The sequence below is a fragment of the Apodemus sylvaticus genome, chromosome 6 (genome assembly GCF_947179515.1).
Source record: "Apodemus sylvaticus chromosome 6, mApoSyl1.1, whole genome shotgun sequence".
NCBI classification, from domain to species: domain Eukaryota; kingdom Metazoa; phylum Chordata; class Mammalia; order Rodentia; family Muridae; genus Apodemus; species Apodemus sylvaticus.
Genome location: NC_067477.1, coordinates 114,233,370 through 114,257,457, shown reverse-complemented (window position 1 = coordinate 114,257,457; position 24,088 = coordinate 114,233,370). Strand labels below are relative to the sequence as shown.

Sequence of the window (24,088 nt, the reverse complement as noted above, 5' to 3'; positions counted from 1 at the left end):
TGAGCAGCCACCATGTGGTTGCTGGGAATTGAACTCTGGATCTCTAGAAGAGCAGTCAGCACTCTTAACCTCTGAGCCACCTCTCTCCAGCCCCTCAACGGCAGAATTTGACCAGTGCATCCAGGTGGGCAGCAGAAAATAAAGACGGGCAGAGCCTTGCAGGTGGACGTCCGTCTGTCCTCATTAAGTGAAGAACTGGGGGCAGAGTGGAGGTCAATGCAGAAGGCCAGCAGTGAAGGCAGGGCTGCCTCCTCACTAGCCCGGGACACAGTACAGAGGCCAGGGCAGCAGAGACCCTGCTGTCAGATGATCCTTGGGCTTGTGAGCTTCCAGAAGCAGGGGCTCTTTACCCTGTGGCACAGCTCACTGTGGCATTCCCTCCATGAGAGCCGATGAGAGCCTGAAGTGGGGGTGGTTAGCCGGCAGGGTTGCCAACAAGCAGATGACATGAAGGACAAAGCCCTCGAGGACATGAGTGGCTGTGTCAGACTGGGTCCATCAGGAGACAGACCATGGTGTTTGAACAAGAAAAGTTTAATGTGAAGAACCATTAACTGTAACAAGACTGGATAAGAAGGCTCGGTCAGCCAGAGAAAACGAACTCTGGTGAATACACAAGGAGCAGGCGTGAGAACAGCTACTACTCCTGTGATTTCCAGAGTACCCAGGGAAGAGGCTCTCTGGGCTGAGAGCCAGCCCTCGTGGGAGAGGGTGTGGCCATCGCTCCCCTAGATGGCAGAGGAGTCACTAGTGTCATGTGGCTGAGTCTTAGTGGATGTCTGCATTCTGGACCTTTTGGGTCTAAAGAGGGCATGTTCCTTGAGGTACCCTGCTTAGCTCCCCAAGGGAGTGCTGGGAGGCTTCTGGCTGCTGCTCTCCCACCCTTTGCCCTGTGCCCTGCGGAGCCAACTGATGAAGAGTTGAGTGCCGGGAAGACTGGTCTCCTGTGTGAGCGTGATGCTAGAAAGCATCTAGGCTGAGATTTGGATGCTGTGTGATGCAGGAACCTTTATGACAGCACACAGCGTCCAGGAAGGACAGCTTCCTCCTTGAATAGCTCTCTAGTGCTGCCTCCTCCTCCTGCTCCTCCTCCTCCTCCTGCTCCTCCTCCTCCTCTTCCATCCTTCATCCTCTGTGGTTTTTGAGACAGTTTCTGGGTATATCCCAGGCTTCCTACAACCCACTCTGTAGATCAGGCTGGCCCTGAATTCACAGAGATCCACCTGTCTCTGCCTCCAGAGTGTTGGGATTAAAGGTGTACACCACCACTGCCCTACTCTCCAGTGTCTTCTACTAAGTTTTACATTGTGCCAGCCATCAAAGGAGAAATATTTAAAGGGCCCATACATATTTTTACAGAGAAGGCAATGAGGGGTACTAGCCCCTGGCACAGTTCAGTTAATACTTTGGCTACGTGGCTTCCTCGGGCACCTTTCTTATCCTTCTGACCTCCCTCAACAGCAGGACAATTGTGCATCTCCCTGTCCAGAATTCTAATCCTGGCTGGTCATGGTGGCACAGTCCTGTAACCTCAGCATTAGAGAGGTAGAGGCTAGAGTTCCCCATCAGGCCGGAGAGATGGCTCAGCAGTTGAGAGTGCTTGCTGCTTGCCCCAGAAGACATGAGTTCAGTTCCTAGCACCCATGTCAAGTGGCTCACCATTGCCTGTAACCCTAATTATAGAAAATACACAAAAGGCGCGTTTTCTGTTTGTTCACAGGCCACATTTGTGGTCTGGTTTCCTCTCATTAAAAATCCTGTATTAACTCCACTTGAAGCCAGGAGAGTGGTATCCTCAGTGGGTGCCACTTCATTAGGGACCCAAGCCTTCATCGGTCCTGAAGGAGCCAGATCCTCTATTGTCCCCCACTTCAGGGAGTGGAAATTCTAGGATACACTGGAAGGATTTTCCTAACTTCCGTTCTAATCTTCCTGGGCTCTGTTGTGTACAGAGATGCTTACTAATAGGGCCAGTCACTCCAGACATTGAGGTAAGCCAATGTTTTTAGACAGTTGAGTCAATGTCCCCAGGGGCCCCAAAAAGCCAGGCAAATGTCTCACCTCCTCACAGACCTATTTTGAGACCTCCCAGTGAGAGCTTTCTAGTCAGGACTGAGTCTCCAGTATGGTATGGGGAGGGGAGCAGGAGACAGGTGAAGGGTCTGGGGAGTGAGTGAAGAGGCTCCACAGTTGGCAAGCGTGGCCCGTTCTTGAGAGAAAAACTTCACTGTGGTCCAGGAACCAGCTCCTGAAGAGGGTAGAAGCTGCCACACAACTCCCCTGGGACCACACGCTGCCTGCCCGTGGGCATTCGTGCTTGGACACCCTGGAGACCCGGCACACAGACCTGGCTCGGGAAGCCCTTTGGTTGCCATAAGGCGTAGCCCGAGGCAGGAGCCCTCCGTGGTCCACACCCAGCAGCAGGCGTTCCTTTACGAAGTCTGTGATGGCTCCTGTTGACTCCTGAGAACAATTCCTGCTCTTTCACAGCATCTATTTTGGGCATAAACCTTTTATTCTCTCTGCGTTAGGGGCTGTGCCATGGTAACCATTAGCGCAAGCAAAGGAGTCTGTGATCCAGACTCATCCCCTCCCCCGGGGCCGCCATAGTGGCGGGAGGTGTGGCTTGCTCATGAGTGCGGCTGCTGGTGTGCTAAGGCTTTCCGGAGCGTGAGATCCTTTCGTGATGACTCCTGAGTCAGGCTCTGAAGTGGGGACAGGATGGCAGGGCTGTTGGCCTGTCACCAGAGGCTTTTGGGATTCTGTGGGCAGCTGGTGGGCTGGGTGCAAGTGACACTTCTGAAAGTGGGAGCAAATGGGCGATGACGTCATCTCACCCAAAAGTGGAAGCAAGACCTCCCCCTGTCCCTTCTACCCAGCCACACAGCCTTGTGACCCAGAGATGCTCTGGTGTGTGTGGGGGGGGGGGGGAGGGGGCAGATGTGCCGTGTAGCTTTCTGCTTCGACCACCGCGTCACTTCTGCCTCTTTCCCAGCTCAAACAGGAGACTCAGCCAGGTAGCCTTTATGCAGGAGCTGAGGTCTCTGGGGCTGCTGGTTGCAGCCCTGTTTCCAGGGCTGTGGAGTGTGCTAGACCTGGATCCGTGCTCCTTTACTGGGATGGCAGAGCTTGCTCCTTAGGACCCGCCCTTCTTTCTCTAAAGAAATGGATGACGAAATGGATGACGTGTTTAAGAAGAACATGCTTTTGAGATTTGTTACAAGGACAGAATGCAACAGCCCACACGCCCTCAAAGCTCAGTGCTTGTCACATGATAGGTGCTCAGCAAAGAGTTGAATGAATAAATGAACTCCTCCTTTGGGCAGATCTCTACATTAGAAAGCTGTGGTTAAGTCCTGGGTGGTGGTGCAAGCCTTTAACCCCAGCACTCGGGAGGCAGAGCCAGACGGATCTCTGTAAGTTGGAGTTCTGCAGAATGAGTTCCTGCACAGCCAGGGCTACACAGGGAAACTTCGTCTCAAAAAAAAACAAACAAACAAACAAAAAAAAAAACTAAAAAACAAAAAACACCACCAACAACAACAAAAAAGCCAAAACAAAAAGAAAAAAACAAAAGACAAACAAACCCACTCAAACTGAGCGGGGAAAGTAGGACAAGTGGAAGTTGTTTTCTGACCTGTCTATGCCCAAAGTGAACATAGCTGTAAACGTCCTGAGCTAATTACAAGAGATTGTGATATGGGCAGGAAGATATTTTATCCTTGGTCCTCTTGCTAATTACAACCTTGGGCAGTTTGGGAGCCTCACTTTTCTCATCTGGAAAATGGGGATAAAATTAGTCCTCACTCTAGATTGTGGTGTGGTGTGTGAGAATGAATGAAATGCTGGCATAAAGCTCTACTCACAAGCGTGGCACGTTGTGGCAACGTCCACTTGTGGCGCTCCAGGGATTTTGAGAGGGGAGAGAAATCAGTGGGTGGATGAGTCAGACTCTAATAACTGTGAAGATTTATCGATGTTTTCTCAGTGCCAGGCACTCTAGGAAGCATTTTTAATTCATTACTTTTTCAGTCTCTCCATGGTTCTGTGAGGCAAGTCCTGTTCTCCCCTCTGTTTTACCGCCGAGGGACCTGAAGCTCAGCTTTGTATCAGGCCAACGTGATCCAAAGGAAAAAAAGGTCGAGGTTTGAACAAGCCTGCTCCCTGGAGGACTTCCCAGAGCTTGATACTAGCTCCTGAGTCCGGCTCCCGGCAGCCTCCTCAGATCAGGTGGGCTAGTGCCCTACACTGACAACTGTCATCTTTGATTCCTTCTCTTCTTCCCTTGGCTCTTTGTCTTGGCCGTCCTTGTCCCGCGTGGCCCTGAGACAGTGGCCGGCAGCTCCTGACTCACTTTTGGTTCCTTTCATCCTTCTGTAGCATCAGCTTAAAAAAAAAAAAGTCCCAGGTAAGGCCTCTGATTGGCTCTATCAGATCACATGTTCACTGTGCACCAGGGTGGGTATTGGGGCAAGAATGTAAGCACAATTAAAACCTTCAGAAATCCCCAGAAGACTGGGGGTGGAGAGGGAGGGCCAGCTGGGCTCTGGCTGCGGCCCTGTTTGAGTGGACAAGTACTGAGGCCTGTGGGCGCTGACGGGATTTATTTTGGTTCTGAGCGGTGATGCCCAGGCCCTAGCTGAAGTGGGCGCGAGGAAGGAGCAGAGACTTGAGACATCAGATCTGGGGTATTGTGGAGGTTGAGCCTGGAGAGAAGGTGGAGATGGTGTTGGGGATGGAGTATGGTACCAACTTGAGGCCCCAGCAGGAGACCGGGTGAGGGGGGCAGTGGCTGGGGTGTGTTCAGCATTGACACCCCAGTTTGGGAGTGGTGAGAATGAGGTGCTGTCATGGCTGGACTGGGAGGTAATGCGTTGGGAGGGCTGGGTGGTCCATGAGGGAGCGCGCACACTGGGAGGGAGGGAGCTGGCGATGGAATGGTGTGGGTGAAAGAGTTGGGGTTGTTTGCTCTGTGAGACTTGATTTCGCAGAACAGAGGAGGACAAATAGCAGCAGCTCCTCCGTCTTCTGGAGGAGAGAGGAGGCCACACACCACCAGTGGTCACAGCGGAGGGAAGGCCTTTTCCCCAGTGCTGCTCCCTCCCAGGAAAACTTCACCGTTCTAGCAAGCAGAGGGTCTAGGAAGCAGGAGCATCTGACGCCAGCACAGTGCCTGCCAATCCCTCTGCAGCCCTAGAGGCTGCCACTTCTAATCCTCTCAGATGCTTCCTCCAGCGATCTTATTTTATAGTCCTTCAGCCCCTGCTCCGCACATAAGACTTTTATGATTCCTCTATGTAGACATTTTAATTGATTTCCTTTCTAGTAGGTCTTTTGAAAAATCTTCACACTTTATTTCTGTCTGTGTGCATGAGCACACTTACACATACCACGGCTCATGTATAGAGGACATCTTGCAGGAGTCGGTTCTCTCCCTCTACCTTGGTATTAAACTCGGGCCACCAGGCCTTGGCAGCAAGCCCCTTATCCACTGAGCCATCCTGCCCACCTCTGATTAGTAGATTCTCTTAAGGTCCGTGGGCCCTTCCCTCTCCCCAGCCATTCTAAGCAGTTTTTGTGGTAGGCTTACTATTGATCATAGCCTTCTGATACTCATTCAAAAGTGTCTGTTGTGCCTATCTTCACATATGTAAATGTCTGAGGTATAATAAATATAGTCATGTTCTCCAGACAGTGGTGGCACACCTCTTTAATCCCAGCACTAGGGAGGCAGAGGTGGGTAGATCTATGTGAGTTTGAGGCCAGCCTGGTCTACAGAGCAAGTTTTAGGACAGCCAGGGCTACACAGAGAAACCTTGTTGAGAGAGAGAGAGAGAGAGAGAGAGAGAGAGAGAGAGAGAGAGAGAGAGAGAAGAAAAAGACTATATTCTAATTTCCTGAACCTATGAATATGTTACCTCACATGAGCAGAGAGAAATTGGCAGATGTGACTAAATTAAACCTTGAAATGGAGAGATTATCCTGGGTTTTCTGAACCAGGGGTCCTTGGAAGTGAGAGATGAAGGCAGGAGCAGGGTGGTAGGGAAGGGGTGAGGGTGAGAGAGACTGGTGACTGTTGCTAGCTTTGGAGGTGGAAGGAGGATCTCCAAAGGCCGGGAAAAGAGGGAAGGTGGATTCTCCTAGCATCTCTAGGAAAGAATGCAGCCCTGCCAGCTCTCTGGCCCTGGCCTTAGGAGAACTGCCATGACTTCTAATGTGCAGAGGGGTCACCTAAGAAATCTGTTCTTTTAAGCCATGAATTTGTGTGTGTATATGTGTGTGTGTGTGTGTGTGTGTGTAAGCATCATGCTAAATCAACATAATTACATTATTAAGTCAGTGTAACTGTTATTCACAGCTGAGCCTAACAAGCTTCCCTTTTGTTTTTTTCCCTGTAGTTAGTACTTGCCTTGTTTTTTTGTTTTCTGTTTTTTTGTTTTTTTTTTTCAGACTTGTCTTCTCTACCCATTGCTAGTCCCTTCTGTAACTGTGGGTTGAAAATGCTTCTGTCCACGTTTTGAGGTCTTGACTCCCTTGCCCTGGGTCCACTGTTCTCTAGGCACGTGGCTGTGGTTGCGTCATACCTGATGTTCCTCAGTGGACCTCTGTCTACCCATTGGTTGTGCCTTCCTCTTGCTCAGTCCCTGTGGCTGCCCACTAGGACAGGTGACTGAGTATCCAAATATAGCCAGTACCTGGGCTCTGGTTTTAGAGTAGGCCTAGAGGATGTCCCTGCCACTTGCCTGGTCGATTGGCAGATGCAGAGATGGGGCCTGGCAGGCCTGTATCTTGAGTGAACTGTCGGGTGGTTACTGCATAGCCTCTTTTCAGCGGCACAGCAAAGGATCCTTTCCCTTGTCTCACGTGCTGGTTCGAATGTATCGCCGGCTCTTCTCCCAGCTTCCTCCGACTAGATCGTGAGACCTTGTGCGGCTGAAAGTGCCTTTCTTCTGTTTTCACACGTAAATGATGAAATGGCAGGGTAAAGAACTCCACCAGGAGAGGTCAGATTTACACACACACACACACACACACACACACACACACACACACACACACACGCCTGTAGTCAGTATCTTACTGTGTAGCCTTGACTGGCCTGAAACTTGCTATATAGACCAAGCTGGCCTTAAACTCATAGCAAGCCTCCTGTCTCAGCCTCCCAAGTAGCTGGGATGACAGTTATGCACAGTTATGTCAATATTTTTTTTCTTTTTAACAAACCACTTTTATTAAATGATGAATAGTCACTGGGTATCAATGGTGCACGCCTTTAATCCCAGTACTCTGGAGGCAGAGGCAGGCAGATCTCTGAGTTGAGGCCAGCCTGGTCTACAGGTCCCAGGACAGCCAAGGCTACCCAAAGAGAAACTGTCTTGAAAAACAAAGCAAAACCAAAAAATGAGGCAAATAATCATGGGGCACATTGTCAGATATTTTGGGGTGTGTGTGTGTGTGTGTGTGAGAGAGAGAGAGAGAGAGAGCGAGAGAGAGAGAGAGAGAGAGTATGTGTGCATGTTTTCATGGGTAATGCTGTTTGACCAGCCAACGGCTGGTGTTTCTCTTGTCTCTGCTTCCATCTTCTGGGACAGGGGTAAACTGGGATTACGGATTTGTGCTGCTGCCTCTGCCTGGCTTTTGCATGGATTCTTGGGATCTGAAATCCTTGTCAAGCCTGTGTGGCAAGCACCTCACCCGCAAAGCCACCTCTCCTGCCTACATTGTGCTGTTTGTGTACGTCTGTGTAATGGTCCAATCAGGTCGGGACACCAAGCAGTTTTTGTTTGTTTGTTTTTGTTTTGTGTTAGGAACAGTCTAACTCTTCTTATCATCTATTTTGAAATTTACAATTAATTGGTGTTGGCCATAGTTGCTCTCCTGTGCCACAGAGCATTGGAAGTTACTCCTTCCTGGAGCTGGAGAGTTGGCTTGGCAGTTAGAAGTGCTTACTATTCTTGCAGGGGGCCTGGATTCTGTTCCTGGCACCCATGGGTGCTGTGGGATCCATTTCTTAGAGATACAACACCTCTTCTGGCCTCTGAGGGCACCCGTACACATGTGGCATACATAGTCACATTCACATAAATTAAAAAATAGCTTGTTAAAAAAGCTAATACTTTAGCCAGTGGTGGTGGTACATGCCTTCAATCTCAGTGCTCTGGTGGGGGGCAGAGGCAGGCAACCTGGTCTACAAAGTGATTTCAAGGACAGCCGGAGCTACACAGAGAAGCTTTCTCAGACCAAAAAAAAAAAAAAAAAAAAAAAAAAAAAAAAAAGAAGAACACATCTAGAACTTGTATCTAGATGTGTCCCTGTACCCATTCGCCACGTCTTCTCCATCCTCTCCCCCTTTCTTCCCCTCTCTGCTAGTCTGTACCTGATTTCTGTGAGACCCACATTGTAAAAAGCTTTCTCCTCCTCTTCCTTCCTTCCTGAGGCAGGGTCTCACTGTGTAGCTCTGGCAGTTTGGAACTTGCTATGTAGACCAGACTGTGTTTAAACTCCTAGAGATCCACCTGTCTCTGCCTCCCAGAGCCAGGATTAAAGGCCTGTACCACTGTGCCTGGCCAGACATTTACATGCAGATGCTGCCATGTGACTTACTTCTTTTTTTTGTTTTGTTTTGTTTTGTTTTGTTGGATTTGTTTTTTTTCCGAGACAGGGTTTCTCTGTGTAGCCCTGGCTGTCCTGGAACTCACTCTGTAGAGCAGGCTGGCCTCGAACTTAGAAATCGGCCTGCCTCTGCCTCCCAGAGTGCTGGGATCACAGGCATGCGTCACCACCACCCGGCGTGACTTACTTCTTAATCTAATGTGCTCCCAGCAGCCGCACATTGTTGCAGATGACAGGTTTATTGTTTTGTAACTGAGCAATACTCAGTTGGGCATACATCCCATCTTCCCTTTACTCTGTCATCCATTGGTGGGTGCCTAGGTTAATTCCTACTGCAAACAGCATCTCGGGAAATACAGGAGTGCAGATGTCTCTGACATTGTTCGTCTCTTTGGGATTCTTATAGGTGTTGTGGTGGGCCAGTGGGATCCTGGCTGTGGTCGTGTGTGTGTGTGTGTGTGTGTGTGTGTGTGTGTGTGTGTGAGAGAGAGAGAGAGAGAGAGAGAGAGAGAGAGAGAGAGACAGAGAGAGACAGAGAGAGACAGAGAGAGAGAGACAGAGAGAGAATGTCGATACCCAAGGAAGCCAGAGATGTCACATGCCCAGATACCATGGATGGTTGTTCTGGTTGACATGAGTTCTGGGAGCTGAACTCTGCCCTCTTTAAGAGTAGTCTGCACTGTAACAGCTGTGCCATCCTTCAGCCCCTAGAAGCGCTTTCTGGTGTAAGACTCTGGCGAGCCTTAGCTTACTGGGAACCTCCTGAGTGAACAATGCAGACTTGGGAATCAATGCAAAAAGCAAGAAGAATTTATTGTTCCAACATGTTGTGATCGCCCTGCACGTGGAGAGAGAGACCGACCTTGTGCAGCCTGTCCAGGGAGCCTTTATATAGTCCTTAAGGCAGCAGCCATTAGGTATACTGTGATTGGCAGAACAGTGTGACTTTTAAATTGATTGGCCTTTGTGGGAGGTCACCGGTTACCTGGGTAGCCAATGGTCGTCCCTCCTCCTGTGGTCTGAGGAATGTAATTAGCCCCTCCCTTCCAGAGAGGAGGGGTGCCTGTGTTTTTTATGACCTTTCTCTTTCAAGAGGGGAGGGATCCGGTGGAATTTTCCAAAGTTTCTGAGATGACCTCTTCACTGTTCTCTTCTTTTTCAGTAACATCACATTCTTGTTTTGTGGCTATAGAAACCATTGCTGTGTTTTGCTACAGTTGGTTTGGTTTTATTTTGGTCTCTATTCTTGATACTGAACCCTATTCTGGTCCCAAGTCAGAGGCTCTCATAAAGTATCTATTGGCCCTTGGTTGACCGTTGATTAAGAATTATAGGAGGCAGAGGCAGGCAGAGCTCTGTGAATTCTAGGCCAGCATAGCCTAGGTAGCAAGTTCCAGGCTAACCCAGGCTACATTAGTGAGACCCTTTCTTGGAAGGAAGGAAGGAAAGAAAGAAGGAAGGAAGGAAGGAAGGAAGGACGGACAGGGGAGTGGCCATATGTGATGATTCAGACCTGAAGTCACCAATCACATGATAGAGGCAAGAAAATTTCTAGTTTAAGGCCATCCTGGGCTACACAGAGAGTTTCAGGCCAGCCTATCTCAAAAATGAAACAAAAATAAACCCAAAACAAACAACTGAGACTAACTAACCTAGAGAGGGTTATTGGAAGCTCTGGGCCCAAAGCCGTGTCAGGTTTCAGATCCCCCTGGTGAATGAACAGTCGATCGGGCCCCTTGCAGTACTGGTGTGATTCTCTGCCTTTGCTCCAGAGAGCGGGGTCTGGCTGCCAGTGTTTTACAGTCCAGAAGGGGCTAAGGAGTCACATCAGCATCTAAATGAACTTACTCCTACTGGCTGGGATGTCACCTCTGCCGCAACCATTTTGCCCTCCAGAGACTCTGAAGTGGCAGCTTCAGGGGACACAGGTGTCAGGATGGTCCTTGCTCCAGACCCTATATTTTCACACATGTGTCCTCTTCAGTTTAGTGCCACAGGTGCCCGACGATATGTTGACAAGATCTGTTAAGAACTACACGTTGAAAATCAGCTTTTACGTGCCTGGCTCTGATTTGGCCGTTAAGTTGCTTTCCCAGTCTTGAAATTTTGTTGGTAATGTTTTTTTCCTTGTTAAGCCCGTTCTTGTCATTTCACATCTTAAAAAAAAAAAAGACTGCTAGGTTGAAGAAGGTTGTAAGACATGGAGTTGAGCTGGAACTACAATCCTCTCCAGGCATGGTGGCACATGCCTGTAATCCCAGCGCTTGGGTTGGGGGAGGCAGGAGCATCAGGAGTTCACGTTCTCAGCTGCTGCATAGCAGGTTTGAGGGCAGCCTGGGCTGTGTTAGACCCTCTCAAAAAACAACAGTGCAACAAAATGGGTGTAAGGCTGGTTCTGGTAGTGGGGTTCTTGGCACGCACAAGGCCTTGAATTTTCTCTAGCACCGCAGAAACCAGGCATGTAGGACATACTGGTCAACCCTAGCTTGTGGGAGGTAGAGGCAGGAGGATCCACCATTAGGAGTTCAAGGATGAGCATTTCCCCCCTGAAGATCAGTGTGCGTGCATGTGGTGTGTGTGTGTGTGTGTGTGTGCACGTGCGCACCAGCTGCCTGTGGAGGTCTGAAGAGGATGCCATGTCCTGGAGCTAGAGTTACAAGCTGTTTTGAGGCACTGGGTGGGGATGCTGGGAACCAGGGACCTCTGGAAGAGCATCACGCACTCTTAACCACTGAGCCATCTCTCCAGCCCCGAGGATAAACACTTTTATGCTGTTGTTGCTCAGGGTTGCTACTGACATGAAGAATTATTGAGGAGATAAAAGTGCTGGTGGCGATGGCGGGGCTCAAGGTGAGGGGTTCTTTGGTGCAGCCTGGGCCTCAGTGAGAAGGATGCTGTAGGACTTGTGGGCTGCTAGCTTGGGACAGTGGCTCCCGGAGCCCCCTGCTCCCTGTCGCCAGGTTAGCTTGAGGGAAGAAGGTGGCTCTCAAGTTTAGGGGGACAGTGCTATGTTCAGCAATGTGGCCTTGGCCACTAAGTGGGGCACTGCCTGGTGTCACACTGATGATTTCAGATGATGCTAGGGCTTTTGAGGTCTCTGGAGAAACACAAGGGGACCTAGGTCTGACCCAGGACCACTGTTTTCTGTGCCGACCTTTCATGAAGCTCACGTGTCAGGAACGTGGGTGGCCTGAGACATTTCCTTCCTTTCCCTCCTTTCCTGGGTGACTGCCCTTGTGGTCGGTGCCCTCCCCTGTTCCTCCTTTCCTGACTACTCCCTCCCTTCCCCCTATGGGGTCAGAGGCTCCTCTCACCAAACTCCAGTACAGGTTCCCCTGTGTCTCTCTTCTCCGTGGGAGCAGACTGATTCCCAGCTTGCTTTGTGCCTGGTTTGTCTCCATTGTGGGGTACTTGAAGATGCCCAGTCTGTTGGCAGGTCTCCTGTTGCCTGTGAGGTTCCAGTAGCCTGTCCTGTGGGAGCTGGATGGTATGGGGGGGAGGGTCCGCTAACCCCTCAGGTCAGGACCTTATCTGCTAGCTCTGAGTCCAGCACTCCTTCCCACTGACTGAGTCTGGGCTGTCACCCACTTGTCAAGGTTTTGAGGCAGGGTGATTGGAAACATCTATGGTTACAAAGAGGAAGCTGGGATTTGGTGAGATGACTGGCCAATAGCAGTGGGAAGCCTCTTGGAGTACTGGGTCGATCAGTTTTCCTCTGGACTGTGGGGAGCAGTTTCCGTGGGGTTGGGGAGAAGGGGATATATGGTTTCCAAGAGCACTCAGCCCCTCGGAGTTCAGTCATGAGGTCTGGCTCACACCTCAGACATGTCCCAACTGTTTGAGCCTCGGCCTTAGCAGTAAACTATGGAAGAGCTTGGAGCCTTCCTCACGAGGTGTGGTGTCACAGTGCGGAGACACTCTTTGTCGCCGCCACTCTCTCAGGTATTTCGGCAGCCACCTTGAACCCAGTACCCAGACACGCTTAATGTAGGGGGTAAAGTTTCTCCTCCCTGGAGCCTCTCCTGATGGAGTGCAGCCCTTGGGCACAGCCTCTCCAGCAGGGCTTGGCTTTTAACCCCTAAGTCCCTTTCTCCTGGCTGTGCAGTCGCCCCTCCCAGCTCCAGCTTCCTCCCATCGCTGCCAGTGCAGAGCCCAAACTGGGGCACCCACCTCCCAGGCTATCCCATCTCTGGGGAAGGGACGGAGCCCTTGGGAAACCCAAGCCTAGGCAGTCTCCCGTTCCTGGTTTTCCAGGGAGCCCTGGCAGAGGGGGCTGGGAAGAAAGGCCCAACAGGGAGGGAAGCTGGGAAGCCGAACAGGGAACTGGAAGGGGAAGGGTGTGGGTGGGCTCGGATCCAGCCTACCTCCTACTCTCCCACCACTGCCAATCCCCTCCCCGGCAGGCATACGCTCAAGGCAGGGGCTTGGCGCTGTCTCTTGGGGTGGGGGGCAGGAACCGTTGTGTGTCTCCCGGAGTGAAGGGGGTTGATTTGTGGCAGTAACACACCCACCCTAAGCTGTGGCCCGAGGCTCAGGCTTTGTTATTTCACTGGCTTGCGGCCCACACCTGGAGGAGGGTGGGGAGGAAAAGCCCCTAAAATACAGCTGTGTGCGCGTTTGGTAGAGCTTAAGGCCACCAGTTCTGACGGCAACTGGGGCCACGAGAGGGGCTTGGAGAGGGTGGCTGCCATGCCTGTGCGGTGCGGCCATGGCTTTGGACCTCACCCCTTGGCACCCAGAGAGTGCAGCAAAGCCGGCATCCCAGAACAGCCTGGGTTCGGGCCTCAGCTTTGTCAGTGGGGTGCCGGTCCTGGGCAGGCTGAGCCGAATGACATTCATTTCACTACATCCTGTGGCTGCTGCGCACTTCCTCCTCCACTCGAGGAGCAGTGTGGGGGTGGGGGGGTCGGGTGAGGACAGATTAGAAGGAAAATGTAGCTGGGCTGGGGGCCTCTGGTGGTGGCTGGGGTTTCCCAGGGACTGGCTGGGGTGGGAGGGGAGGTTGCGGAAGTTTTCTGAGGGAAGAAAAGCTGAGAGAGGAGGAGCGGGGGAGGGGGGCCTCTGGAAGTCCCTACCGGGCACACCTTTGAGTTCCTGAAAGGGACGCTCATAGCCCCCAGGCTCTTAGAGGAGGTGGAGGCTGCCTCAGTTTCTCACACTCTGGGGTGCTGGCGAGACTGGGAGAAGAGAGGTCAGAGACCAGGCTGCCCCCGGGCTGGAGGCTAATCCCTGGAGGGTCTGTGCTCTGCCCTGCTGACCAACTCCTCTTCCCACAGGCAGAGCCACCTGAAGCCCAGCGCTGAGGCAGCACTTTCCGAGGGTTTGACATCAGGATCTATGTGTAAGTTTTAGCTCTTGCTCACCAAGACCACGGTAATTCCTTCTGAAGCCCTCGCAAGCCCAGCCCGCCTCCTTACTGCCCAGCTGCCAGCAATGCCCTCCAGCGGCCCCGGGGACACCAGCAGCTCCTCTCTGGAGCGGGAAGATGATCGAAAGGTGAGCAACCCTCTTGGTTCTTTAGGAGACCCTGTGGCTGGTGCCCAGGGAAGGAGGAGGGGCCTGTCGCCACTTGATGGCAGCTTAGGGGTGCTGACCCGCTGTTGTGATGGGTCATGGGTCACATAGACTGCTTGTTCCTGCCAAACAGGTGCTTGGCCTGGAAACTGAAGGTTAGAGAGGCTACATCCTGAGCTGAGGCAGGAGCCTGAATGAACCCAGGCACTCTGGTTGCAGGACCATAGCTATAACTCTGCAGTCTAGACCGTCAACTCTGAGGATTAAAAGCCCAAAATATAGGTCTGTACAGCTTTGAGGGGCCATTTTTGTAGGAGGGGCGTGTCTAAACACCTGCTTTTCTTTTGGGATCTGCCCTGTACTAGCTGTGAGACCTCAGGTATCACTGTAGCTCTGTGTTAGAGCTGCCTGTCGTCCCCCTCCACCCCTGTATTTAGTAGCTTTCTAGGGCACTGTAGACAGGAGCCACAGCCCACACAGATATTCTAGCACGTGGCTTTGTTCAGATGCTAAGGAGCAAGTGACATCATCGACCTTTGGAGATAATGATGTCCCACCCACTCAGGCTCCAAGTGGGAGTCACCGGGTAACCTTTGATGTGGCTCCAGGCCATGGAACCAGTGACTTCAGTGTTTTCAGAGTCCCCTGAGAGGTGATCTCTTCACCCTACTGCTGAATTCCAGATTGGAATCAAGTCAGTCAAAAGGGATTTCATCCAAGGGAATCCCTGAAGGGGACCACAAAAATGTCACCTTGGAGCTGAGGCCACTCACTACTGGGATTTGTGTCCCCTCTGTCAGTCTGTCTACCTCACTGTCCTGCCTCTCTGGGTCCCTGGGAGAGGTATGTGAAGTTTGTTCTCTTGACAAGGGATGTCCACACGGGCAAGGACTAGCAGCTGGGAGCCCTCACCTTCACACCCAGCCCTTTTCTGCCTCATTCATCCTTGGAGTAGGCTTCTGTGTTTCCACCCATTGTTCTGTTGTCCTGCTGGCAACCCTTGAAACAACTGAGGTGTGACAGGTGGCCTGGTTTACAGAAGGGGTCGCTGAGCCTAGTCAGCAGGAAGCCCAGCTGGGGTCTTCTCTTGCCTCCTGGATCTTACCTTATAACCACCCATGGTCCTGATGCAGACAAGGATCCCACCCCCAGTACATACACATATAGGTAGATGCGCACACAAAAGGTCCAGGGGCCCAGCCTACAACCCTGCACAGTGCTGTGTGTGTGCACGTGTGTGCGCCTGGACAGGGGCCCTTGGAAGCGCTTAGTGCCACTGCTCCTCCTCTTTAGACATAGTCTCCTGCAGTCCAAACTGGTCTTAAATGCTCGCTGTAGAAAAAGGATGACCTTGACGTTCTGTTCCTAGCCCTCCACTTCCTGAGTCTGGGCCAGGCTTGTGCCACCCTGACTGGTTTATAGAGTGTTCAAGCCAGGCGGTGGTGGCTCACGCCTGTAATCCCAGCACTCTGGGAGGCAGAGGCAGGTGGATTTCTGAGTTCGAGGCCAGCCTGGTCTACAGAGTGAGTTCCAGGACAGCCAGGGCTACACAGAGAAACCCTGTCTCGAAAAAATCAAAACCAAAAAAAAAAAAAAAAAAAAAAAGATAAAGAGTGTTCAAACACAGTCTAGTATGTGCAAGGCAAAAAAAATCTACTCATGGAGTTACATCCCCTGCAGGCCTTCTGAACTCTTTTTCTGAATTCAAGGAGTGCAAAGTCCCTGGCCATAATGGTGGGGTACTTATAGTCTCCTGTATTCTGCAATGGCAGCGGTGGCATAGCTAAGTCCCTCCTTTCCTTGGGCCTGGCGTTGTTTCTCCGCTAGGCTGGGTGACCCTGAGCCTCTTCTGCCCTGGCCTCAAGTTCTGATGGATGCTGATACACCTTTACATACTCCTGGGACAGACTCCTGTTATCAGACTGTGAACCCCACCCTGCACAGCAGCAAGTCACGTGGTCTCTGTCTGGCGATAGCTCACTTTGAAGCAGAGGAAGAAACTCTGTACAAGAAGTTAGAAGCCCCAGGCCCCAGCGCTGGGGCTGTCACTTATGGGAGATGTGACTTCAGGCCATCTGGGCTTGTGTTTGCTCAGCTGGAAGATGGGGATAGTAACTCTAGCCTGTCTTACAGGGTGCCCGTGAAGTCAGATGAGGTCACGGGCAGGGAAGTGCCCTGCAGACAGCAAAGTCTGGTCCAATTACGAGGGATTATGATTGCTATTATTATATACCCATAGTGACTGCTCTGGCTCTGGTGGCAGCAAACACACGCCCAGCCCTAGATCCTGGGACTGATAGACTGAGCGCATTCACTCACATACTGGCAGGGCCATTACACCAAAAGATGACAGCAATCTGAATAGACAGAGGCTAGAGCCTGGCTGGGCCTCCTTTCAAACCACCTACACCCACAGCACAAATGGCACACCTGGCACCCATGGGCTGGCCCCCACAGAGCCACCTGGTAAAGGCAGGTAGAGACACCGACAGTTGCCATAATAGTCCCTCAAAGCCAGCCGGGGACAGGGACATTGTGTAGTTGTATATGGAGGACATGGACATACTCTGCAGCCCACGGATCTACATAGATGACACAGACACCTGGCACAATAGAGCCATCTGCTGAGCCTGAGGGAAGGGGTGAGGCTCCTGCTGGCCCTGTGCATTCAGCAGCCCCACCTGCCTGTCGGAGCTTTCTACCTGCAGCCTCCGGATACCTTTAAGCCAGTCCTAGGTTTTCAGGCCTTTGTTTTTGCCTTACCTCACCTGCTAGCTACTTCCTTGATCTGTCCCCTCTCTGGGAAAGCCCTGGCTGTATTCTCTTGGATTATGATTTGCAGATCAATCGTCCTTAGCTGTGACTCTCAAATCAACTATTTCAGCATCACCTGTGGAGTTGAAAGGAGCAAGTCCCTGCCTACCTACAGAGTTGAGAGCTCTGGGGTTGGGACCCTGGGAGTGTCACTTGATTCCCCAGGGTCTGCAGTGGCATGCAGTGGGAGGAGTGCCACGCGTGGGAGCCAAAGGCATCACACCCCACCAGGGAGCCCAGGGCAGGCAGATGGGGTGCGGAGCTGGAGCGACAGACAAAAGGGCTGTGCTTGTCTCTGAGAATACATGAGAGAGTTGTGGAAGTGAGCTCTGCACCCTGCCATCCAGGAGCTGGGAGGCGCTGCTGTTTGGGGAGACTGAGAGCAGAGGTGGGGGGAAGGTGGGGGGGTGCTCCTTGGCCTCCATGCTGCCCTTTCCTCTGGCTTCAGAAACTTTGTGGCCAAGATGCACCTAGCATTGTCTGTTTGCTAAGACACTCTGTATGAATTATTTTATTCTTTTTTTTGTTTTTGTTTTTGTTTTTCTGGATTTGGTTTTTTGAGACAGGGTTTCTCTGTGTAGCCCTGGCTGTCCTAGAACTCACTCTGTAGACCAGACTGGCCTCAAACTCAGAAATCCACCTGCTTCTGCCTCCCAGAGTGCTGGGATTACAGGCGTGTGCCACCACCGCCCAGCCTATTTTAATTCTTATAATTTCCCCAAAAGGCACTGATTATTTTCCTGGTTCTGTCTTATTAAGGACTGAATTGAAGCTTGGAGATGCTAAGTCACTGGTCTGAAGTCTCCCCGTTTGCTGTTCAGGGCCCTTCAAGGCGGGGAGGGCGCTGTGATAGTGGCTTCCACGTGCGCTGCTCTGCAGTGTCACGTGGGTTCTCCTGCCTCGAGTTCAAGGGTGTTTGTTTAGAGTGAAAGTTGGGATCTGTGTAGCTCTTCATGTGTGGATGTTGAAGGCACATCCAGAGAAAGAGAGAGAGACAGAGAAACAGAGCAAGAGAGAGAGAGACAGAAACAGCAAGAGAGAGAGAGAGAGAGAGAGAGAGAGAGAGAGAGAGAAACAGAGCAAGAGAGAGAGAGTCAGACAGAGAGAGCTTCCTCAGTGAAGACACTGCTGTGAGCATTCAACTGCTCTCTAGCCCTCCCTTTTGGGATGTACTGTTCCCTTTCCTCCTCCCTCATCCCTGTATTTCTTCAGACTTCCTTACCTGTCTGTGGGCCTCACACACAGCTCAGTTCCATAAGCCTGCAGGATGAAACTGATGGTCCTGGAGGACTGCTGAACAACAGGGGTGGGAACTACAGGATGGTAGGCCGTGACGCACCGTGTCACTCAGGCAGGTGGCCCCTTCTGCCTTTCCTGTTGTGGGGTAGAGGAGACTGCAGTGGTGCAGATTTGTGCTAGAGAGCTCAAAGTGTGTGTGTGTGTGTGTGTGTGTGTGTATGTGTTTGAGCGTGTGCACACATGCAGGTGTGCACATGTGTGCTTGGGGCTAAGGCCCAGGCTCTCTCCTTTCCTCCCTCCTCCAAGTGCACCCCAGAGACCTGGCAAGTGCAGATTCCCCTTGGCACTGAGATCTTCCTCTGTGTGGCACAAACCTCAAGGCATCCTTGGATAAGGTCTGCACCAGCTCCCAGGTCGGTCTGCAGGAGCACAGCGTTGTGGGAGCTCTGCCTTCCTGCACTCAGATTTCCTCACATGCTCTCTTAGGGCTGGCTAGGCATTGGAGACTCCTTTGAGCTCCCAGCAGACTTTTATGTTCTTATTTTTCTTTAAAAAAAATTGTAAAATAATTTATTTCAATTTTGTGTGTGTGTGTGCACCCCCCCACCCGCGCGCGCGCGCACACACACACACACACACACACACACACACGTGAGCACGCTATGTGTTTCTGGGTGCCTGTGGAGACTGGAGTGGTGAATCCCCTGGAGCTGGAATTACAGCCCATTGCCTGATGTGGGTGCTGGGACTGGAACTCAGGTCCTCTGAAAGAGCCTGCATACACCTTTAGTCACTGAGCCATCTCTCAAATAGAGAGAAGCTGAGTTCTTTTCTTCCCACATGATAATGGCATGTACATACCTACTTAGTGGAGGCACTGAATACTTGGCACTTACTGAGGCAGGCTTGTGACGTACTCGGCCCACTAGAACTGACCAGGGCCCAGGATTGGCGTACATTGTCTAAACTTCTCTAAGTTAGATGCTCTGAGCTGGCAAGTTTAGCCATGCTCTCAGCAAGGACTCTTGGGTCAGCCAGGCCCTAGATACAGACCTGGATTTGCATCAGGGCTTCCTGCATGACTCAGCTGCAGAGCCAGCACCCTGCCCGCCTGCTGCCTGCCCTCGATGTTTCGATGAGATGGTGCGTATGAGTGATTGATTAACTTAGGGAACTGCCACCGAGTAATTTAGCCTAATTAGTTTAGTTCTGGGTCACTTATTTGTCTACCCACTTGCCTTCATACCTGCCTGCCTGCCTGCCTGCCTGCCCGCCCGCCCCTCTCTGGGCAGGGAGCGAAGGGATCCGTGGTTGGTGTAGAGTAAGGCTGCCAGAGCCCAGCATATGGAAAGAAGATCCTTTCTCCAGGTCTGCAGGCACAAAAAGCCTGAGGCCTCTTTATCTTGGAACAGAAGAGAACCCACGGCCCTACTGCCTGCTGCGGTTAGCGCCAGGAGTCTGAGCAGGGGCCACAGCCAGGCTTACAGTTGCATTGGTCTCTCAAGCTTTAAATGATAAGGGGAGGATTGGAGCCCAGCCCTGTCAGGAAATGGAATCAGCCATGCAGAGGAGACATGGAGAGCTGAGCTTAGCAAGTGTCTCTTCTGGCCTGGGCGCAGGAGGCCTGGTTGTGCCTGTTGCTTCCTTTTTACTGCACAGGACAGTTAAGGTGTCAGCCATGGCATCATACTTCACTGTAGGGTATGGCGTTAGCCAGGCATCTCCTGTACGCTGCAGTTACTGCTGCTGTTCATAGTAACCTGGGACGCACCTGCTGCTTCTGTCCCCATTCCACAGGTGGGGAACCAAAGGAAGCTTAGGAAACTTGGCAAAGGCCAGGTGGCTGCAGAGTAGTTCATCTAGACTAGCTGCTTCTGTAAATCAGGGACATCCAGAGCCACGGTGGGCTGCTGACGGAGCGGGCGTGAATGAGCTCGGCGTTCGTAGGGCTGATTGCAGGTAGGACAGGGGTGTTTCACTCAAGAACAGCCCAGCCTCGTTTGTATCTAGCACACAGTAGGTGTTCAGTGGACATTTTTGTTTGTTTGTTTTTTGTTTTTGTTTTTTTTGTTGTTGTTTTATTTTTTTGGTTTTTCAAGACAGGGTTTCCCCGTATAGCCCTGGCTGTCCTGGAACTCACTCTGTAGACCAGGCTGGCCTCGAACTCAGAAATCCGCCTGCCTCTGCCTCCCAGAGTGCTGGGATTACAGGCGTGCGCCACCATCGCCCGGCTTTTTTGTTTGTTTGTTTTTGTTTTTGTTTTGTTTTGTTTTGTTTTTCAAGACAGGGATTCTCTGTGTAGCCCTGGCTGTCCTGGAACTCACTCTGTAGACCAGGGTGGCCTCGAACTCAGAAATCCGCCTGCCTCTGCCTCCCAAGTGTTGGGATTACAGGCGTGCGCCACCACTGCCCAGCTAGTGAACATTTTCACTGTTGCCTGGCTTAGGAGTCGGGGATGAGGTCCAGCCTACTGTGTGTTCGTTCCAGAAGTAGAGGAAGCGAGCAGCTTGTGGCAACAGGATGGATGTGGATGCCCTGGCAGGCAAAAAGGAGTTCTTTTTGTTTTGTTTTGTTTATTTTTGTTTTGTCGTTTTTTTCGAGACAAGTTTTCTCTGTGTAGCCCTGGCAGTCCTGGATGGCTCTGTAGACCAGGCTGGCCTCAAACTCAGAGATCTGCCTGCCTTTGCCTCCTGAGTGCTGGGATTAAAGGTGTGCATCACCACTGCCCAGAAGCAAAACTATTTCACATCCTTTAACATTTATGAAGCACCTGCTGTATACAAGTTCCCTATGATCTGTAGGGGACCCCAAACGAGACACTAAGGCATGGCTCCTGTCTCCAGAGAAGTGGTGGCCTCTGGCTGGGAGGGATAACTTCTTTCCATTAGTAATTACCCTATGAAACCAGTGAGTGTTTGCTGACTGCTGTCAAGAACTGAAACGAAGGGCTGCTGTGCTTTCTGGGTGACTCTGGAAGTGTCTCTAGCAGTTCTTGTTATTCCCAGGACCTCAGCCTCTGTCCTTTGCTGTGGATGGGGGGTGGGGGGGGGTGGGGGGGAGTGTAAGGCATGTCTGCAGGTGCGCGTGTGTCCGTGAGAGCTGTGCATGCTGTGTATAGGTCTGTGAGGCCCTGCTAGGGCCCCTGCAGCACGGTGCTCAGGCAGCCCAGGCAGGGTTTTGCCTCCTGAAGAAGACAATTCTTTCATCAAATTCCATGGCCACAGACAGTTCCTGGGAGGTCAGCCAGCTGGCAAAGGCTGTGCGTGCTTACTGTCCTGGGAGGCCTGGGCAAGTAGCTGGCTAGATCTGGCAAGTTCACCCCCTTGACTCAAACACCAACTTGAGGCATCTGTTTAGCAGATTCTGGGTCAGTGACTTCTGCTCTTAGCACTAACGGGAGCATGGATGTCTCTCTGTTTCTGGGAAAGGGCTCCAGACCAAATATCTCTTTTGGGGGACATGGGCCTACGTCTAGGGCCGGAGAGGCGAGCATGTGTGCAAGTGCTTGCACGCCAGTGAATGAGGTGTGCTTTCAGTGTACACTGCTTGTGTTTTCACTGTGTGTGCACAGAACATGGCATAGAAGGATATAGAGGCTCGAAAGACCCACAGGCTGAAAACGAGAAGATGGAGCTCTTGGTTCTGAAGGCTTCCTTGCCTGCCTCTGCCTTAGAGAAATCTCATCATCTCTCTGAGCTTCAGTTTGCCACCTGTGTGATGGGAGAACAGGATACCCGCTGTGGTTTCTGTCAATCATAAAAATAAAGTGAAATAGAGCCAGGCATGGTAGTGCAGGCCTGTGATCCCAGCACTCGGGAGGTAGAGGAAAGACGATCAGAAGTGCAGGCAGTCTCAGCTCCCTATCGGGGCTCCAGGCACTGGGGAGCCTGTTTCGAAGCCCAGCAACAAGAACGCATTTATGGAAATGTTGTTGATTTTGCTGTATTGTACAAATGTGAGCGATTATTGTTGACATAGCCCAGCTGGTCAGAAGGCAAAGATGTGTGTGGCTTAAAATAATCCATCCAGTGAGCTGTGCTAAAATGTAGGTCAAATCATAGCCTCAGAATTTTAGAGAGAGGCTGGTGGGAACCACTTAATCTAACAGGCCACCCTCGCTGAAGGTGCCCTCAAAGCTGTAAAGACTTCCGGAAAAGGAAAGTGACGATTGTGTTTAGGGTAGAGATGATCTGTTTGAGGTTGGGTACTGCATCTTCCTGACTCTTGGGAGATGCAGCCTGGAGGACCACGTACTCGGGGACTTTGGGAGTTACACAGTGAGGGCCTCCCTCAACACAAAAGGAGAAACAAAACAGGTGTGATGGCAACTCGTGCCTATCAGCAGCACGCACCTGAGGGGGGAAGGCAGGAGGACTGTGGTATGTTTGAGCCAGCTTAGGCTACGTAATGAGTTTTAGACCAGGCTACTCTAAACCCATGGTAATCCCGTTTATGACTGTGGAGACATAGAGATCTACGTGACCTTGTGCCCTGTGCACAGGTTGTGCATTTGTCTGTGTGTCTCGTTTGTGCATGTGGACTCTTTAAGTATCTGCTAGGTGACAGTCACTCATCTAAGGGTTGTCCGGTGTCTGTCTTGTGCTGTCTGTCAGGCTAGGCTTTTTTTTCCCCTGTTGTTGGTTTTTAGATCAGAAACTCAAGTACTCCGGGCTGGCCTAGAACTTCTGATCCCCCTGCTTCCAACTCTCGAGAAGTCCCTACAGGCCAAGCACGTTAGTGCATGCCATAATCTAGGAGGCAGGAGGGTTGTGTCTGAGGTCAGCCTGAAATTCATGGGGAGACTCTGCCCCCAAAACCAAAAACAGCAGCTCTGGTTACGATTCAATGAGCTCATGGCATTACCGGGGTGGGCACTTTCAGGACCTATCCATTCCGTCTCTGTAGGGGAAGCAAGCCCGGGAAGCCCTCAGGGAGGGTGCTTCAGGCAGAAGGAATAGCTGTGCCTAGAGGCCCGGGAAACAGCTGCTTTTGCACCTGCTGCCTATATTGGGGCCCTAGGATAGAAGGAGATACAGGCAATTCAGCAAGAACCCAAGGACCGTTGCAAAGACTGGGAGCTGGGCTTGATCCTGCAGGTCCCTGGGGTCCCCCTCAGAGAGGGTTAAAGCTCTGTAGAATGACATAATCCACCTTGCAATTTGGAAAAGTCGGCCGCCCCAGCATCCGCATAGCTCACCATAGCAACGGCGGCGGCGGCAGCCAGATGTTAGGATCTGTCTGCTTGTGAGTGATGGCTGCACATGGAGGGGAGAGAGCTGGGATTTGCTGGAGGCCAGGAGGGGGCCTCTGCCGGCCGGGCAGGCTGGGAATGCTGGCCGTGTGAACCTTCCAGTCAGGCTGTATGGAGGCAGGAGGAAGTAAGCCGGTCCCCAGTGACTGTCACATGCCCGGGTTCCTCTATCGCCTTACTTATTTCTCATGCTACAGATGTGGAGCAAGCATGATTTCCATTTCATGGATAAGGAAAGCAGACTGCAGAGAGGCTTTAGTCCGAGGCGACTAGTAAACAGCAGAGTGAACTGAGCCCCTGCTCAGCCCAGCCCTGCTCTCTGCAAAGCCCCTGTCTATGATGTCTGCCCCATGACTGTTCTTGAGGGGCTAATCGAGACTCCTACCGTGTCAGATGAGGATGCCAATCTGGGCTCAAATCTGTTCCCACTAAATGTACTGCTCATTCCAGGTGCTCAGGTTACGACAGCGCAGGTTCTTGCATTTCAGAGTCAGAGATGCCCCTTCCTTCGGTGCTGCTTGCGGATTCCGGAAGCTTAGCCCACAGTCCATTGCTTAACCCATCAACATGGACACTGCATAAAGCAGCCCCCTGACAGATGCAAGAATAAACCACTTGATGGACCTTCCTGGAGTCACAGAGGGCATGGTCCAGACC

The 24,088-nt window shown here is 51.7% G+C and overlaps 1 protein-coding gene across 5 annotated transcripts in view; it reads left to right on the top strand.

The window, feature by feature from the left end:
* The window catches only part of Dnmt3a (DNA methyltransferase 3 alpha), a 105,459-nt gene that overhangs the window by 14,618 nt on the left and 66,753 nt on the right, over window positions 1-24,088 (top strand). For 2 of the 5 annotated variants that reach the window (XM_052186193.1, XM_052186192.1), the window contains exon 2: window positions 13,890-14,109. In XM_052186193.1, the coding sequence (XP_052042153.1) occupies window positions 14,047-14,109 (63 nt within the window). In that variant the 5' untranslated portion in view covers window positions 13,890-14,046. Of the gene's footprint in view, window positions 1-4,032; window positions 4,231-10,857; window positions 11,464-13,661; window positions 13,805-13,889; window positions 14,110-24,088 lie in introns of those variants that run through there. The other 3 variants (XM_052186195.1, XM_052186196.1, XM_052186194.1) reach the window with 3 other exon arrangements.